The sequence below is a fragment of the Microtus ochrogaster genome, linkage group LG2, assembly GCF_000317375.1.
Source record: "Microtus ochrogaster isolate Prairie Vole_2 linkage group LG2, MicOch1.0, whole genome shotgun sequence".
Classification (NCBI taxonomy): Eukaryota; Metazoa; Chordata; class Mammalia; order Rodentia; family Cricetidae; genus Microtus; species Microtus ochrogaster.
Genome location: NC_022028.1, coordinates 46,853,033 through 46,872,110, shown reverse-complemented (window position 1 = coordinate 46,872,110; position 19,078 = coordinate 46,853,033). Strand labels below are relative to the sequence as shown.

The following is a 19,078-nucleotide window of genomic DNA, read 5'->3' as shown; positions in this document are numbered from 1 at the left end:
GGGAGGCAGAGGCAGGCGGATCTCTGTGAGTTCGAGACCAGCCTGGTCTACAAGAGCTAGTTCCAGGACAGGCTCCAAAAGCCACAGAGAAACCCTGTCTTGAAAAAACCAAAAAAAAAAATGTGTGAAGGTGGAAAACATTAAAATGCGGGATGGCAGACATGGTGGTGTTCCCAGCTGTCCAGATCGGAAATAATCACTCAGAAACTATATTATTTGCAATACTGTTTGGCCATAGCTTAAGCATATTTCTAGCTAGCTCTTATATCCTAAACTAACCCATCTCCATTAATCTGTGCATCATCACAAGGTCGTGGTCTACCGGCAAAGTTTTGGAAGGTTCCAGCAGAGATATCTGTCTCCTGCGGCAGCTACACGGTGTCTCTCTGACTCCACCTACTCTCTCTATATATCTTTTCCAGCCTGCCCATACTCTATTAAGTCATTGGCCAAAATTAGCTTCTTTATTAACCACTGGCAATAAAACATCCTATCATACAGAGGGGAATCCCACATCATGGTGGAAGCCACTTTAGAGAGTTTTACTGACCAAGAGGAGAGAGGGGAGAAGGAAGCTGGTTTTTTGTGGAAACCGGAGGAGCAGCAACATGAATCTGAGGTGCACATACAAGCAAGAGGGAGAGGAGACAGCCCTGAGGCCAGTGCTGGGTATTGTGGGTACCAGTGGTGAGGTCCAGCAAGGAAGGCCTTCCCTAAGAAGAGGACAGCAGAAGGCAAAATATCATACCCAGCTTCTGTTCCAGTTGTTGGTGGTTGTAACTTAACTGCTCTCCAAGTGGAAAACAATCAAGAAATCACCCCCCCCACACACACACACACACATACTTTTCCAACTTAGAGAACAGTCCTTGGTTTCCATGGTTATTGCTGTTTAGCTACACAGCAAGTGTTATGCGGTGTCACAAGCTAATTACAGGCAACAGAGAAATTGCAGGATAAGTTTTGAATAAATATAGAGTAGATGCATGGGTTAGCCTCTGCTCCTGGGACTGATGTTCAGCTTACTTCTGCTATGTGTGGGAGCTGGGCCCTTGGACCTGTCACCAGCCCAGAGCCGTGTTTCTGGCCCTCAGCTTTCCCTTGCTCTATCACATGATTGGACTACTACTTCTCTTCTGTGCCTGGACCTCAAGGCAAGCAGTCCCCAGCCCCACCTGGCCTTTGTGGCACCTTGCTTAAGTGAGACTGGGAAGGAGGTGCAGGCCTTCTGTCTGGAAATGCCGTCCGTCCTTTAGGAAGGATGTTTGGAGCCTAAAGATAGTGCACCCCAGTCTCCTGGTGATGCATATTCTAACAGGAAGATTGCAGAGAACTGTCATCTGCTGTCATCTTAATCCAAAACCTTCAGAAAAGACACAATTCGAACAGCAGCTACGGTAGGGACAGGGGTGCCTGCAGCTAGAAGGCCAGGAATATAATTTGTATGAAATAAATGATGCTTGTGAACGCTGTAGGACATGTGGAGAGGCCAGGAAGAACAAGAACTCGGATGCACAACAGGGCAGGAGAGAAAACGGGCCACCTCTCCACCCTGAAGTGCTCCACAGCGAGCTTCAGAGGTATATACCCTCCTCACATTGAGAAAGTCGACTGTGGGTTGGGCCTCAGCATCTGTAACTCCAGAGAGGGACTGGAAACCACTTCCTAAGACAGTGTAGGACAATCAGATGAAAGCTTTAGCAGAACAATGCACACAGGCCAGCTCCATCACACACTTGAAGAAAACAAAGAGCAGAAGAAAGAAGCGTCACACGCAATAGGAAGGAAGAACATTCAAGGGATGGTTTAAGAGCATAACACGTGAGAAAAAGATTCAGATAGAAGGCATTGCTTTCTCCAAAGAAACAGCCAAGGACTTTGAGAAGCAGCAAACGTTTAGGGTAGGAAAACACATGAGATAGGATGGTGTGAGTCACACAATGAACAAAACCAAGAATCACTGACGTCTTCTTTAGGGTTCCTGTTGATGCAGTAAAACACCATGGCCAAAAGCGACTTGGTGGGGGGGAGGGTTTATTTTATCTCAACTCTCAGCTCACACTCTGACATTGAGGGAAGTCAGAGTAGGAACGCAGAAATCTAGAGGCAGAAGCCACAGAGGAACTCTGCTGACTTGCCTTCTCCTCATGCCTTGTTCAGCCTGCTGTCTGATAGTACCAGGATTGCCAGAGTGGGGGTATTTTCTGCACCGTTGCTGTGTTATTCCGTGGATGTATGTTGATTCCACCTGTGTCCCTAGTCTTGGGCTGCAGAAATAATGATGTGCACTAAACAGTATACTTTCGTGGGAGATTCAAGATGACCAGGGCCTAGTAGGCCAGGCATGAGATTGACCCCAGACAGACCCTAAGGTTGCACACAGAAGCAAAAACAAGGTTGAAGTCTGTGGGCACTGGCTTAATGAACGTGACTGGGGTTTCCACACACTGGGGTTTGTGAGTAGGCTAAAGTCAGGGACCAGAGACTCCTGTTGACCATGATGCCCAGCAAGAGTAGGAGAAGGTGGCACCGAGTCACAAAACCTTTTCCCTGGTGAAGGGAAGGCTGGATTCTGTTAAAAATCAGACTGCTCAAGAACAATGGCAATGAGTTTTTGATCCTACTGCACGTACTGGCTTTGTGGGAGCCTAGGCAGTCTGGATGCTCACCTTACTAGACCTGGATGGAGGTGGGTGGTCCTTGGACTTCCCACAGGGCAGGGAACCCTGATTGCTCTTTGGGCTGACGAGGGAGGGGGACTTGACTGGGGAAGGGGGAGGGAAATGGGAGGCAGTGGCAGGGAAGAGACAGAAATCTTTAATAAATAAATAAAAAGAAAAAAAATAAAAAAAAAATCAGACTGCTGAGATGGCTCAGATGAACTGCCTGGTTGTTGTGTTGCTTTGGTATGAGCTAGAGTCATCTGGGAAAGGGGGACATCCCTTGAGGAATTGCTGCCATCAGATCAGTGCCCTGTAGGGGTCTCACTACTGCTGCACAGGAAAGGCACGTTAGTTGCCTAACAAATGCAGCTTAAGGAAGGATGGAAGGACTTACATGGCTCATGGTTTGAGGGGCATAGGTCAGATGGCCAGAAAAGCATGCCATGCCGATGGTAACACGAGGTAACCAATCACATTGCATCCTCAGTCAGGAAGCCAAAAAATGACTGCTGGCAGTCAGCTTGTTTGCTTGTTTTTTCATTTTTATTCAGTCCAGGACCCTCGCCCGTGGGACCGTGCTACCCACTTTTAGGGTAGATCCTCCTTCTCAATTAACTTCCCTGAGAGCCATGCCCAGACATATATCTCCTAAGTGATTCTGAGTTCCAGCAAATTGGCATTGAAGATTTAACCATTACAAAGGATGTCAGGTACTGGCTACAGAGATTCTCCATTGCTTGACTCCATGGTGATACACAGTCCTTTGGGGGGGGGTACTTTGCATCCTCCCCTCCCTCAACTGTACCTGTGCTAAGGCCTCAGGCTTCCCTAGACTGCCTTGGGCATCCTTATCCTGCCACCACAGTGGCCACATGGGACACTATCACACTGGAAACCTGGCACCGCCGCCTCCATTTTGGCCTGTGCTCTTCTGAGAATGCAGGGCCTAAGGGTGTTCCCCACTAGGGGCTTTGCTCCTTTAGAAAAAGGAATATGGTTGCATGCATGGGAAGTTGGATGCTCCCCCTACCCAGGGTAGATCAAAAGAAGGGAAGTAATTTGAGCGTTCTTGATGAGTGGTGATAGTAGCAAGGGGGGAGTTTGGCTGGACTAGGAAAAGGTGCCAGCGAGATCAGAATCGTTCCTTCTGAATCCCCGAGACCCCATAACCCTTCAGACAGCCCATCCCGTAGTGGGCCAATGGGCCCCTGGAGTTGGTGCCATTGTGTTTGTCAGGTAGGGTTCTCTAGAGTAACAGAGCTTATGGAATAAGTCTCATTCTATCTATCTGTCTGTCTATCTATCTGTCTGTCTATCTATCTATCTATCTATCTATCTATCTATCTATCTATCTATCTAGAGAGAATGAGGGGAGAGAGAGAATGGATGAGATATATAGACAGGCAGACAGATAGATGTAAAGGGGGTTTATTAGAATGCCTTACAAGCTGTGGTCCAGCTCGTCTTTTTTAAAAACAATAATTTATTTTTACTTTGTGTGCATTTGGTGTACATGTATGTCTTGTGAGCATGTCAGATCTTGGAGCTACAGATGGTTGTGAGCTGCCATATGGGTGCTGGGAATTGAACTTGGGCCCTCTAGGAGAACAGCCAGTTCTTTTAACTGCTGAGCCATCTCTCAAGCCCCAGCTAGTCTTATAATAGCTATCTATCAATGGAAGGTCCAAGAATCCAGTAGGTGTTCAGTCCATGAGGCTGGATGTCTCAGCTGGTCTTCAGTGGACACTGGAATGCTGAAGAGGTAGGCTCCAATGCTAGTGAAGGACTGGACTTGCTAGCAAGGAAGCACAAACAGACAGATCAAAAGCTTCCTTCTTCCATGTCTTTATATAGACTTCCAGCAGAAGGTGTGGCCAAGATTAGAGGTGAGTTTTCTTAGCTCAAAAGATCTGGAGATTAAAGTCGTGTTTTCCTACCTCAAAGATCTAGATTAGAAGTAGATCTTCTGACTTCAAATTAAGCAAAAGCCCCTCACAGGTGTGCCCTCCATTTTGGGGTTTTAGTTCATTCCAGATGTAGTCAAGGTGACAACCAAGAATGACCACTGCAGCCATGGAGTGGTTGGGCCTTCAGGGCAGTGTGGCAGACAAGCACATTCAGGTCAGTGTGGAGCTAGCAGTGCTGGAAGAGAAGGCTACTTGCTTCCCTTTGTGTCCCCAGCTAGAACAAGTACCAACATGCTTATGCTGTGACAGGAGAGGTGTAGCCCACCCATCCTGCTGCAGGGAGGGTGGGCATCTCCCTCTACCTTGCCTGTACCTTCAGGAGACCGAGAGAAGAACTGGTGGGATGGCATGAAGAGACATCAAGAAAATCCCCCTCATGCCTTCAGGGACAATATCCCCCGACTAATTTTGCTTGAGGTAGGTGCCAACCATGCTTAGAGAAAGCATACTTGATAACCAATAGAAGAAGGAAGGCCTGGCAAAGGTCTGGTCACAGTGCCAGTATGATGGAGTCACATGGATCAGTGACTCATCATGCTATCTAGGCTTCTTCAAAGTGGTATAAACTGCAGTAAGGGAGAACACTTTGTCTGAGTTTTCGTCCTGCCTGGTTTCTGTTCTCCCACCAGGTCCCACAGCCTTTTAGCCCCAAAGAAAATCACACAGAAGTCTATATTAGTTATAAACTGATTGGCCCATTAGCCCAGGCTTCTTATTATAACTTATATTAGTCCATTATTCTTATCTATGTTAACCACATGGGTCAATACCTTTTCCAGCAGGGCAATCACATCTTCCTTCTTCTGTGGTTGGGACAGGACTGGGGAGGAATGGGCTTCCTCCTTCCCAGAATTCTCCTGTTCTCCATGACCCACCTCTACTTCCTCTCTGGTTGTCCCGCCTATACTTCCTGCCTGGCTACTGGCCAATCAGCATTTGTTTAAAACATAATTGACAGAATATAGACAATTGTCCCGCACCAACACTTGAGCTGCTGTGGGCTACCCCTCAATCTTCAGAATGGGAAACAGGTTAGGTTCTGAGATGGGTTATGCAGTGTGTACACATCCTTTCTTCACCCTATACCAGCAGACAGTGGCATCCTGGTACCATTTGAAGCTAAGATAGTAAATGCATTCCCCATGCTTTCTCTTGTCTCCTATTTTTACTGTAGGATTATAGGAGGGAAACAAAAGCTAAAATTCCCCCATTTGTGTAACATTTTACAAATTATAGAGTACTTTGCACAGCCCTGAAAGGTGGGTATTTCATGATCTCTGTTTAGAACGAGGAGCTGAAACTGAGAGGAACTGAGTCACACGTTTAGCAGTGGGAGGGCGAGTGGAAGGTTTTCTGCAGAGCAGGCCTCCCATGGCCATGGTCCCAGGAACGGGCTCCTACCTCCCAGAATGCATCTGAGCCAGATTCTCCTTCTGTTTGTTGACCCGGAGAACAGAGCCTTGGCATGGCCTTCTGCTCAGATGCTACTGTGACCAGCACCCATTTTCTACAGATGCCGCCTGCCCTAGGATCCTCCTAATTCCTTGCTGATTATTCTTTGAGAGTTTTATATTTTGTCTGCACAGCCAATTTTTCTTTTGGGAAAGTCACATTTTAAACATTAATTTCTAGGCGTTCTTTCCATTTATAAGTTCCGACTTTTGATTAAGACATATAGTTGTCTTATTCATTGCCGAACTCTATAAATATTGAATGTTGTGATAGCTAATAAGACTCATCAACCTAACGGGATCTGGAATCTCCTAGGAGACAAGGCTTTGGACAGATCTGTGAGGAATGGTTTAGGTTAGGTTAGGTTACGTTAGGTTAGGTTACGTTAGGTTAGGTTAGGTTAGCCTCTGGCCGTGCTTGTGAGAGATTATTTTGGTTAACTGAAGCAGACCCACCCTACAAGTGGGTAGCACCATTCCCTGAGCTTGAATCTAGACTGCATAGAAAAGAGGAAAACTGGCAGAATACTGGCAGCTGTCACTCTTTGCTTTGTGACTCAGGATGCAATGTGGCCAGCCACCTGAACTTCCCGCCATGGTGTATTGAATTATAAGCCTAAACATGCCTCTTTCTCCCTTAATCACTTGTTTATCAGGGAAATTTATCACAGCCACAGGGAAAGTTATTAATGCAAATAGTTTCTTGTAGTATGTATTATTTTACATTTTTATCTCTGTCTAGAATTTATTTTGATTCAGAATTCAGGCTGGAAAGCAGTTGTAGTAGGGGGCTGCTTGTTCATCCCAGCCACACAGAACTGAAATAATCACACAGAAACCATATTATTTAAATCACTGCTTGGCCCATTAGCTCTAGCTTCTTATTGGCTAACTGGTACATCTTAATTTAACCCATTTCTATTAATCTCTGTATAGCCATGTGGCTGTGGCTTACTGGGTAAAGTTCTGTCCAGCTCTGGTGGGGCTACATGGCTTCTCTCTGACTCCGCCTTCTTCTTTCCAGCACTTTAGCTTAGTTTCCCCCCACGTAACTCTGTTCTACTCTATCAGGCCAAGCCAGTTTTCTTTATTAATTAGCCAATCATATTACAGTGTGCAGAGGGAACTCCCACATCAAGAAGTTCTCCAAGCATTCCCAGTAGAGCTCACTGAAACTGGTTGGCAAATGATAGTGGGCCAGAAGGGCAGAAGCAATAAGGAAAGGATTTGGGAGCAGAAGAGAGCCCACTGGGGTCAGAGTGATTCTTGTTCTGAACCAGGGCCCACACACCTGTGCTAGATTACCCACCTGCCTTGTAAGAGATGTTAGAAGTTCTTTAGAGAGAGGGAAACTGTTAAAGCTACATTCACTATTGTTTTGAACTAGATGAAAATGAAACCAGAGTGACAAGAATCATTGAAGTAGAAGTAAAGATTGAAAACCAGGTGACATAGAAAATAGTAGAATTTGGTTTTAGAGAGAGGGGGGAGGAGAGGGGAGAGGGGAGGAGAGAGGAGAGGAGAGAGGAGAGAGGAGAGAGAGATTATCTTTAAGGGCACACCTCCAGTGAACCGACTTCTCCACAGTGGGCACCACTTCTGAAAGCTGTCAGTCCTTCCCAGTAGAGCCCTAGGCTGGTACCCTATCTAGCCTTTGATATCTATGCCATAGGAGGACACTTAAGATTAAAATGAAATAGGCAAAAACTGCATAAAATTCACAAAGTTAGTAGATTATTACAGCCAAGTTTCAAGATATAAGACTAATATACAAGAATAAGAGTCTTATATACTAGTAATGAACAAGTAGAATTATATTAAAACACAATGCCACATTAGCACCCTTCCTCAATACTTAGGCAAAAGCAGCACATATACATATATGAGGCAAGCTATTAGAAAAAAAACTGATAAATAAATCAAAGGCGAATCAAATGCAGGGATAGATGTTCCATATCGAGGATTAGATTCAATGTTGTGAAGGTGGCACTTTGTCAGAACTTGGTAATAGAGTCACCACAATACAAATAAACATGCTTACTGCTTATATTTTGGACATTGACAAAGTGACTCTGAAGTTTATTTGGAGAAAAAAAAAAACAGACCCAGAATAAAGAGGAAAACAGCAAAATGAAGTTACTGACTTCAAGACTCACTAGATGAGCCAGCCCAGCAGAGACTTGCCACTAAGCCTGATGACCAGCGTTCAATCACCAAGACCCACATGGTGGAAAGAGAGACCTCTGACCTCCGAATGTGTGCCTTGGTATGAATGTGCACACATTTGCACACATGTGTGCATTCAAATCTTTAAACTACCATATCATGATAGAATTGTATTAGTAAAAGAATAAATGCTAATTACTGAGAAGATCTCAGCTGTAAGTCACATAAGTATAGCCAGCTGATCTTTGGTCAAGAGGCGTAGGCGAACACAACAACTGGAGTCCACACGCCCTAAATAAATAAGCAAACAAACAAATAAATATGTAGGCAAGCATCAACTCAGAATAGATCAGAGACCTAAACACAAACTGAACTAGCAAACATAGGAGAAACTCGAGATGGCTTTTGGCTTTGCTGATAGGATGTTAGAGTGACAATCTATGAGGAAAGAAGTCCTTGACAACAGCTGACTCCACAGTCTTCCCAGATGCTGTTTGTCGGGGTGGGGTGGTTCTCAGAGATCCCACCTGACCTTTTTCCTTTCCAAGACCAGGGAGGAAACTAAGGAGATGGCTCTGGCGCCTGCCAAGTGTCTCCACCCCAGTTGTGTGATTTGTAACGGGTGAAAATGTCCAGCTGTCACTTGACAGCACAATGGCCCTCGTGATGCAGACTGGGGCAAAGATTCCATGTGTCAGTTTAATTGGAGTTCATGATAGTGTTTAGTCCACTGAAATGGGCAGAGCAAGGCCCAGGATCTGGTAATTTCTGAAGGGCTGCATTTACTGGTTTCTGCTTGCGGCTTGCCGCTTTCGGCCCCCAGGGAAGGATTTGGAGAAAGCTTCTTACACATTGTAAGGTTGGAGGTCTCCTTCCCTAGAACCTAGCCTCCCTTTCAATTACGGGCTCTACTCTGTGGGCCGTACAGCCTGGACAAGAAGCCCTGATTCTTCTTGACTAAGTCGGTAACACCTATTTTCATTACACATTGTCGTGTATACCTTATCCTTGAGGCCACCATGGCCACAGGGCTGTGGGCCAGCATACCAGTGACCCAGGCAGGGCTGTCAGAACATTGCACCCTCCTACTCTACATCCCATTGAGCTACTCGGTCAAGATTGGGGCCTTGATGCCGCACAGAGTACGCAAGCCTCTGGAAGTAAACCATGTCACAGAAAGGTGTTGCTGATCCATGAAAGTGGCATCAGGCAGTGGGCACTGTCTGAAGTCACACAAACACTGTGACACCCTGTCGTGATGAATTAGAGTCAGGCCGGCACATAGTCTCTAGACTAGCCTGGAAGGAAATAGTCTCAGTCTTGAAGTATAGTTCGCTTCTGCCTTGGGAGCGAGAAGTAGCTATGGATAATAACACAAGCAAGTGTGGGTTATTCCTGTTAGTGTTAAAATTATAGAAGCAGGTGCTGGGAGGGCTTAGCGCTGGGCTACATACAGCCAAAGCCAACAGGGACGCAAGGACGCGGTGTGCTTGATCAGGCCATAATGCTCTGCTGCCACCTAGTGGCACTGATATTACATATTCAATGGCGTCACTTTATTTTCCTAGTTTGGGCTTCATCATCAACAGGAAGCACCCAGACTATGTGTACCTTTCTGAAGTTGCTCTGTATGGAAGTTCTGTTGGCTACAGCAGCCAGCCTTCTTTGGGGGAGTCTTTGGTTAGCAGCCCCATGTACAGGGCACAGATCTGAGCTACAGCTGTGACCTGTGTAATTCTCTGTGTAGACTCTCTAATGTATTCTGTCTACCAGCTCATGATCAGAACTAACATGCCTGGAGCTACCCGTCAGTTGGCTTGAGTTTCCCGTGTTTCTGTAGCAGCATCCTTTCTCCAGAAAGGCACAGTGTGCTTCATTAGTTGTGTTCCTACCCTGGCTTCCACTCTTTGCTGAACTCCAAACTGGGCCTTGTCCCCGAAGTAAGCAGAAGGAACGTTCACTCAGTGAAAGTCCATTCCTTAGATGGCTTTCTTATGGGGCTTCTGCTGGAAATCATGTTCTGTTGCAAGAGGACCGGCTCATATTCACAGCTCACAGGGGGCAGGCAGGTCTTGAGAGTCTCACGCTGGCCAACTCCCTGAGATTCTCATGGCCTCAAGGCCCAGACTCATCGCTCATCTCCAGTCTCACGTGTGCTTGGGTGAGCAGCCCTGTGTTTGCTGCCCTCTCGTGGATCCCCTAGGACTCCTCATCCCTGGCAGGTACCCTCACGCGCCTTCACTTCCCACGCTTCTGGTCCTAATGAGATTCCCATCCAGACACAGCTGGGAAAACACATAGGTAGTGGGGGAAGGCAGCCGCCTCCGGCTCCCAGGTAACAGAAGAGCCTCTCTGTGAGCTGGAGTGGGAACAGCTTTATCATCAGACTGTGTGACCGACTTTTCTTGATTCCAGATGGGCCATGGTTGCCAGAGCCTAGACATGTGTCTGCCTGTGTTCATCCAGCCCCCTACTTTTCTACAGCCTGTGGCTAAACTCTGGGGTGAGGGGGCATGGGATGAAGTTGTGTGTCTTCACATTCTGAGATTAAAATCATTTTGGGGGTGCCTGGGAGAAAGAAGAAGGTGCACACCTTTCTTCAGAGTTGTGAGTTGCGCCTAATCGATCATCTCAGCTCCTGGCTCAGCAATGACCTCCTTACCACTGCTCTTCCCGCAATTACTCTTCTCATTGGCCTGTTGCGTGGCTTCTGTGCTTTAAGTCGTCTCTGGGCTTTTCACATACACTTTCAAACCTTCTGTGCTGAAAGCATCAGGTAGTTAGTGCTGCTAGCCATGTGCAGTGAGCAGCCAGGGCACTTGAAAAACGTGTGCATCTCAGGTCACTGTGCCTCCTCACTGAAAACCCAGATATAGGAAGAATCAAATTCCAGAAAGTTCTTGTTGGTTTGGTGCCTGCTGCTGATGCGCTGGTTGGCTCAGGTGCCCTGGGTCTCTGCTGTGCAGGATCCACCCTCCTGCCTGTCCTAGAAGCCACTGTATTTGTCACACTTCACAAGAGGGGAAGCCTGTTTCCCCTAACTTCCTACAAACTGGAAGGTGGTGCCCAGAGCACCTCAGGACTCGGTCTCACCAAGTCGTAGCAATGGGCAACAGCTCAGTGCTTGCCTGCCCACTTTACAGCTGTGGCCAAAGCCCTGCTCTCATCTGTGGACCTTTGCTCATGTCCCCTAATGTTCCAAGAGACTGTGAGGCTGTAGCCCCAGGGCACTGTCTAGAGCCCTGGGCACTGGGAGGCCACCTTCACCTGCCCTTTCCAGAGCCCCCACGGAGGCCCTGTGACCTGTATCTTGAGGTACCTCTTCTGTGATTTAGATGAGCGCTGTGCTGAGACGGACCACTTTATCACAGCCACACTACAGCATCTGTACAGATGTGCACCAGGTGACACATCTGGATCCTGCAGGCCTGAGTCCCATGTGTACTGACTCCTGAGAGGCATTCGGGCTCCCTCCTGTGTAGCTGAGAATTCAGAGCCCTCTCTAGTGTGTTCTTGGACACACAGCTTTACAGGAGCCTCTAATGTATTGATGTCACCATACAAAGGCAGAGCCTCAACCTATGAATAGCAAATTCATTTAGAGTAGTGGTTCTCAACCTGTGGGGTCAAATTTGGGGTCAAATGAATTTTTCATAGGAGTTGCCTAAGACTATCAGAAAACACAGATGTTTACATTACAATTCTTAACACTGGCAAATTATAATTATGAAATAGCAACAAAAGTACTTTTATGGTTGGCGGTCCACAGTGTGAGGAGCTGTATTAGAAGATCACAGAATTAGGAAGATTGGGAACCACTGCTTTAGAGGAAGTAGACCGAAGACAGGAGTCTTAAGTGAGACATAGAATATGATGCCAGGGTGGCTGTACCATCGGGAAACTGTGTGTGAGCATGTGCGTGTGTAATGTGTATATGTGCATGTATATGTGTGTGTTCATGAGTGTGTATGTCCATGCATTCTCGCGTTCTCCACCCAGCCTTGGAATGGACTTTTAGGGGCACTGAGGGGCAATGCTCTGAACAGTTTCCTGAGTCGGGTGCAAACAAGGAGCAGAGTGACCCTGGACAGCCAAGGGCTTGCTCGGTGTGTCCCTGCCCAAGCCATGAAATTGGGGGGGGGGTTCTCTAATGAAATGCTTGTTCTTCGTTATTTATGAAAGACATATCGTTAATGAGAGAGGATAGCTATCAAAATACTGACATACGCTCACATGGCGCCGAGCATATTTCACAATTAGGCTTTCCCCAATGGAGAGGAATCGAAGGAACGGAGTCACCATCTGTTTTGTCCCTACTGTGTACAAATAAGCAGCTCTTGCCTCTTCTCTCTTCTCCTGGCCCAGGCAGCTCCCCAGCTCAGCAGCGGCCCTCCCTCTATCCTGCCCCAGTGCGGCATCCCTTCCCAACCTCTGCAGTCCATTCTGCCCTCCTGATGCCGCGTCCATCTTTCCTGACCCAGGCAGCTCCCCAGCTCAGCAGCGGCCCTCCCTCTATCCTGCCCCAGTGCGGCATCCCTTCCCAACCTCTGCAGTCCATTCTGCCCTCCTGACGCCACGTCCATCTTTCCTGGCCCCATTTAAAGGTCTCCCGAGGGCTTCTTTGCAGCTAGACTGCTCCGAGGACCTGGCTCTGCCTCTCTGAAGCTGTGGCCATGTCCCGAGACTTGCCAGGTTATGATAGCTCTCCCATGGTAACCCAGAAGTCCTCATAATCCTTGCCCCATCGATGTAACCCAGCCTTCCTGGAGGGCCTTCCTGGGCTCTATGATCTTGTGGAATGCCTTGCCTGAGCTGAAATGTCATAGTACTAAATACCTTTTCTGAGCTCACAGATGTGGGTAGATATGTTCCGTATACTCAAAGTGTTGCCATTTCTGTTAGCTATAATTCAAATAGGTGCACATATCCATTACCATATAATGCAAAGCTCCATGAAGGACTTGTTTCCGTATCCCTCTCTCTCTGCCTTTCTCTCCTGGTACCAAGGGTATGTTCACTGCAGCCCTTTGGTCTCACCCATTGGATTATGGCGTCTGTGTCATGGTGCCAGGGTACTTGTGGAATCTGAAATCTGTTCGTTTGTCCCTCCAACCTACCATGGACCACAGGTCTCACAGCTGGAAGAACTATGGTGAGGCGTAAGCTCCACTTTGTTGTGAGGAAGGAAGTGGGTCACCCCTGCCACCTCAGTTTTCCTTGTCCTTAGAGCCATGACCTGCAAGGCTGTGAAGAATGGTAAAGCTGGAACACTTTGAGAGGTTTTATTTTTCTCTTCTAATAAATTTACCAACACAACTGAAGTGTATCTGTGTGTGTGTGTGTGTGTGTGTGTGTGTGTGTGTGTGCGCACGCGCGCGCGTACATGTATGTATTAAACAGATGATGGGATTGATCATCAAAATTCTTCCTCAAAGTGATATGGAAGTAGCAGAACTTTCTAGAATATCAGTTTTCACCCTGCATGCTTTATTACACAGGCTTCAGAGCTCCATGCTAAATGGACACCATCTCTGAAGGGTCCATGTTCCAAGGTGAGCCATGGTTCTGGCTCTTTTCAGGGACAGCCATTGAACAGAGCCAGGAGCAGCTAAAGAAACTAATGCAGCCAAATTGAGCTTCACAAAAACAGCCACTTAGTGCTCATGTGGGCAGTCTCGTGGGCCACCTCAAATGCTAGCCTCTTAGTGTGGTGGACAGAGGGACTGTCTCTATCCAGCATGGAGACAAAGGACCAAGCCATAGCCAGTCAGGCAGCCCTCCCATCACACCATGCTCCCTGAAGAAAGGACCAAACAACTAGGAATCAGACACAACATTTTTCTTTAATGTATGCAACAGTTTTGAACTTTTCTGGGAATGATACAAACATTAATTTTAAAGCTGATAAAAGTAGGGTTTTTCACAGCGAAGCTAGTAGGGCCCTCACTGATGGCCACTGTGATGGCCACTTGTCGGTGTGCCTCCTTTCTTCGTGGACTCCTATACTGGTTTCTCAGTGTGTTCAGGAGAGCTACCTTTCTGGCCTTTGGCTGATTTGTTGAATGAACCATAGGGAGCAAGGAGGTACTCCCTATTTCTCCAGGATCTCATACTTGGCTTGCCCCCGAGCCTGGCCAGACACTTCCAGAGCCCAGGCCTCTGGCCATATGCTGGACTAGTCAGCACGTATGCCAAGGTCAGAAACAGAGGCCAGGAGCCCTGGCAGTGCTATTTCTGAGTGGGGCACAGGCAGTCCACACACACATAGCAGACCTGCAAGGACAGGCCAGCATCCTCACCTCACACTCAAGGGACTGAAGTGATTCTGGACATTAGACGAGGAAAAGCAACATGAGACCATGGCTGTGCCCTTCCTCTTGGCACTGATCTGTAGGAAGAGGGTTGCATTTACATTTATACATTTGTTACTCGGAGGCAAACTTCCATTAGTTCTTACTTGGGACTTAGAGGTTTGTGGCACCAGCCTGAATCTTCCTTATGAAGAGATCCACATGAGATTCTAGTATGCCCCGCGGGCACAAAAGCCCACATTTCAGGTTTCTGGAGCCATGGTTGTTCTTAACCAGTTTTAGAAACCTGGAGTCACTGCCAAATGACTCCTCAATATATAGTGGCTGCCCTGGCACCTGGAAGTCAGAGAAGTGGACAAGGAAGCCCTGTCAAGGACAGCTGGGCATACTGTGTTCTGATTGGTTCATTCCTCATGGCACAGCCTGTGTACAAAGAGCCTGGGTGACACGGTTTCTTCTTTTGTACCCACACACATGAGAGAACACTGAGAGTTGCCTGTGTGTTATTTGTAGCTGCTGTGTCCCCGTGGGAAATGTGATGTGTTTGGGGTTCTCATCATTTGAGACTGATATTGCCTATGGTGGCCTAATCATCCAGAATTCAAAATGGTTGCTGCTGCTTTTCCTAGTGGACCCCAAATCAGTAGATGGGAGGGGGAGCTACATTCATGATTTGACCTCTGCCTCTCCCTGGTGCATTCCCATTGTGAACAGAAAGAAGGGACTTTCTGGACTTGCATTGTCTCCTATCTAGCTGCAGGGTGGGGTCTCTAGGCTTCTCTAAGTATTGGTAACAGGAGGAATGACTCTGTGGGTCACTCTGCTTTCCCTTGGTGACCAGTTTAATGATCCTTTCCCTAAAGTTTCCTAATATTGTGTAAGTGGTGTAAATTGGCTAGAGTTATTTCTGGTTTTAGCACATGGGGACCAGATACCACTGTCTTCTGTCCCTTTTCTGTTTCATATAAAACTTTCCGGGATTGTTCTCTGTGACCTACAGTAAGCTGGGTTTTAGGTGGATGTTTCAATTCTGAGGTCCTTGGACATGGACCTGGGGTGGGGATGGGGTCTCATTGTTTAGTTGCTTTCCCGTTGACACCCTCATTTTAATTTTGACATGCCACTGTCTTGTCACTAAGCCCAGAACCTTAATGAGTTACATTTAGAGGGACAAGGTCACTATACCTCCTCCTGGGATGAGCTGTGATGAGAGGACCAAAGGTTCGCTGGGCTGCATTCTCTCACAAAGGCTCCACTGGGACTCTTGGGATGCTACTGTCGCAGTTCCTGCAGTCCCCCTGAGCTGCTGCATGAACAGGGCTGTGTGGCACTCACCACTCGTGGCTCGGGCTCAGTTTCCTTTCCTGCATTGCCCCATTCACCCACGTGCAGGTTCCAGACCTGGTTCTTTGCACAGTTCCCATTGTCCTCTCTGTGTGGGTACAGAGAGGGTTGTGCCCTTTTAGTTATCAGTGTCATATCCATTTGTGGACTGTGAGCATAGAAAACCAGCAGTGCGCTTAGTGTATAATCTAATAACTGTCATTTTAAACTTGGTGCCTATGCAGACGTATTTGCTAAATATTACAAGTGGAAGATATGTATACTAAATGATATAAGTAGATGATATAGTAAATATTATAAGCAAATCCATCATACAGATTCCTCAGGATCTCCTCTGGGACGCCTGTTGGGAAATAGACACCTTCATCATGTTCCCTTGCCTCTATGGGGCTGTTCAGATATCATGCCCAAGGTCACCTCTGCTGGTACATAGCCTTCTCACATAGCCTTAGACTTGTCCATTTCAGAGACATTTGCTGCTCTGATGAATGGGGCAAAGAAAGGTGGCCAAAAGCCCAGTCCTGGATCAAGGCCTTGGTGCTTAGAGCTCATACTCCCCTGTGTTTCTCTTTTAGGTAGGTGAGTTCCAGATAAGCCAGCCCTGCCAGTGACCTCCGTGTTTGGTGGCTGGTGCTCTGAGCCACAGTGCGCGTCAACATTTGGATCTATGGACCTGCTTTGAACCATAGAGCCTGCCTATGGGGGAAGGTGAGTTGGCCCAAAGCCCCTTCTGTGTTATTTATTCATCTGGCATGGGGAAACAAAGTCTGGCTCACCGTTAAGGAAGACGCATGCTGGTAGTGCTACTGTTCTTTGTTCTATCCTGCTCCATTCTTCCAGGCCCTCAGGGTCTGTGTATACTTTGGAGAGTTGGGACTCCTTTCCAGAGCTGTGAGCCAGTTATGCTACCCACACAGGCTGAAACCTGTCTCCTGGAGTTGGCCTGAGCAATCAGGAATCATAAGGCCAACACAGGTTTAGGGAATGGAGAACAGAAGCTGTGCTAGGCTAGTGATGGCCAGTATGGTACTGATGGCTACCATGGATACTGATGGCTACCATGGATACTGTTGGGCACCATGGGTACTGATGGCCACCATGGGTACTGAATGGCCACCATGGGGTTTTAGTCCTATTTTCTGCTTTCTGATACTATGGTAGAAGGAACTGTTTATTTTGGATTGTTCATTAGCATTCATGATGCTTTCTTATGATACGGCTAGTGCTTTCTAGTTGGGCACATTGGCACTAAAGGGATTTTTGCCTCTCATTGCAACTTTGGATGCTGTGAGTTCTGGAAAGCAAAGGACAGTGGGAGACGCAAGGGTCCAAGGTTACTTTCTCTATCCCTTCAGTGCCTCCTCCCCAGGCTTACTGCAGCCTGGACCTGCATGTTGAGTTGAAGCCTGATGAGAGCTCCCAGGAAAGGGTGAGAAAGGACCCACACTGCAGTTAAAGGCTTCAGTGCACGGACAGCGAGGTCAAGGTTGCACCTAGGCCCTGTACGCAGGTGCTAGAGGGGCCACAGAGCAACTGACTGGAGGGTTAGTTAGTACTTGGGGAATCACTCTGCTCGCCACCCCCTCTGTTCTTCAGTCCTGGCCTGCACCCTACCCTAGGACCTTACCAGTCCCCCAGGGAACTTCATGGATTGTCCCTTGCTGGGCCAGGCAGAGCTGGGAATTGTCGAGGTGGGAGAGGGTTTGCAGAGAGTGAATTCTGCTGGGCAGGGCCCCAGGTATGGCTGTGTGTCAGAAGGAACAATACCATCTCGTCCTGTGTCACGTGACTTTTCTGAAGAGTTATTTCTATTCATCCCAGATAGAGACATCAATGGCGGACCAAAGGAATGATTCGATCTGATTGTACCTTGGTGAACTAATGAGGTATTGGGATCGGTGACAGCAGCAAAGATAAGAGGTTACTTACAGGAGCAAGGGGAAATTATGGGTGGACAGCTATTTACCACTAAAGGCTTCTTATACCTCCGAACCTACCCCAGCAATTCCTGGGTAGAATACTGTTGAGGGGGGACCTGGTGAGCTTTCCACTTCTTCTGGGGTGGGGGTTAAAGGGACTGACTTGTGGATCTTGTAAAGGTTCCATAGAGGTAATTATGCTCTATTTCAAGATGTTAAGGGCCATGCTGTGCTTGGAGGTCAGAGTCCTACCACACCCTCTGCTGGGTCCTGTGCTGACTAGACTTCCTGCTGCTGTGTGCTCTAGGATGAGATGGAGAGCTCCCTCTCCCACCTCTACGGTTCAGTCACCAGAGAGGGTCTGGAACAGTCTGTCTCAGATCTAGAACAGTTGGTGTAACCAACAAACTCCTGAAGGCCCCATTTCTATAGCCAAGTCCCTGCACTGCCCAGAGCACACCTCTAGGAATTGCTGTGCCCTGTGTGATGGTCCATGGTCCTTCCCAGGCACACATTCCCTGAATGAGAGGCCATGCAGGCTCATGGAGCAGCAAGTTCAAGTGCTGAGATTGCAGGCATGCATACCTGACTAATTTATGTATTTTTGACTCAGAAATTATATGCTGTAAATATACATGGTGGGGAGATCACAAGAGAAAGGGGACATTCTCAGGACTAGATAAGTGACACCCCCATAAACCTGTACAGTTCTAGAGGCTGGAAGCTCAAGACCAACAGGGCCAGAAAGTCTACTGGTGTCTGGGGGGGATACTTCCATGTGGAACCTCCTGAAACACTGCCTCCTTTGGAGACACAGATATGTGTTTTCATGTGACAGGAGGACCACCGACAAAGAGGGTCAGACTAGTTAGTCTCTCTGAGCCTCTTGTGAGACACTAGTTAGAAGGTGGAGGTCACAGCCTTGTTACCTTTTTTTTTTTTTAAAGTAGGTTCTCACTATATAGTCCTAGCTGGCCCAGAACTTGCTGTAGACCAGGCTATCCTTGAACTCACAGAGTTTTGACTGTCTCTACCTCTTGAGTACTGGAGGTTTACACTGCCACACCTAGTATATTTTCAACATGCAGATTTGAGGGGAAACATATGCCTCAAACCTTAGCAATTTTATTACAACATTGCTCAATATACCAATTCAAAATATCTGGCACACTCAACTATTGTGGACTCCTTATGGTCCTACACACTAAAACAAAAGCAGGGTACCTGAAATCCCATTTATAAAGTAAAGTATCAGGA

General features: G+C 47.4%; 1 protein-coding gene across 10 annotated transcripts in view; it reads left to right on the top strand.

Moving 5' to 3' along the window:
- Pcbp3 (poly(rC) binding protein 3) overlaps positions 1–19,078 on the top strand; it is a 183,206-nt gene that overhangs the window by 109,580 nt on the left and 54,548 nt on the right. For all 10 annotated transcript variants that reach the window (XM_026785593.1, XM_026785592.1, XM_026785595.1 and 7 more), the window contains one exon: positions 16,478–16,610. In XM_026785593.1, coding sequence (XP_026641394.1) covers positions 16,601–16,610 — 10 coding nt within the window. In that variant the 5' untranslated portion in view covers positions 16,478–16,600. The remainder of the gene's footprint in view (positions 1–16,477; positions 16,611–19,078) is intronic.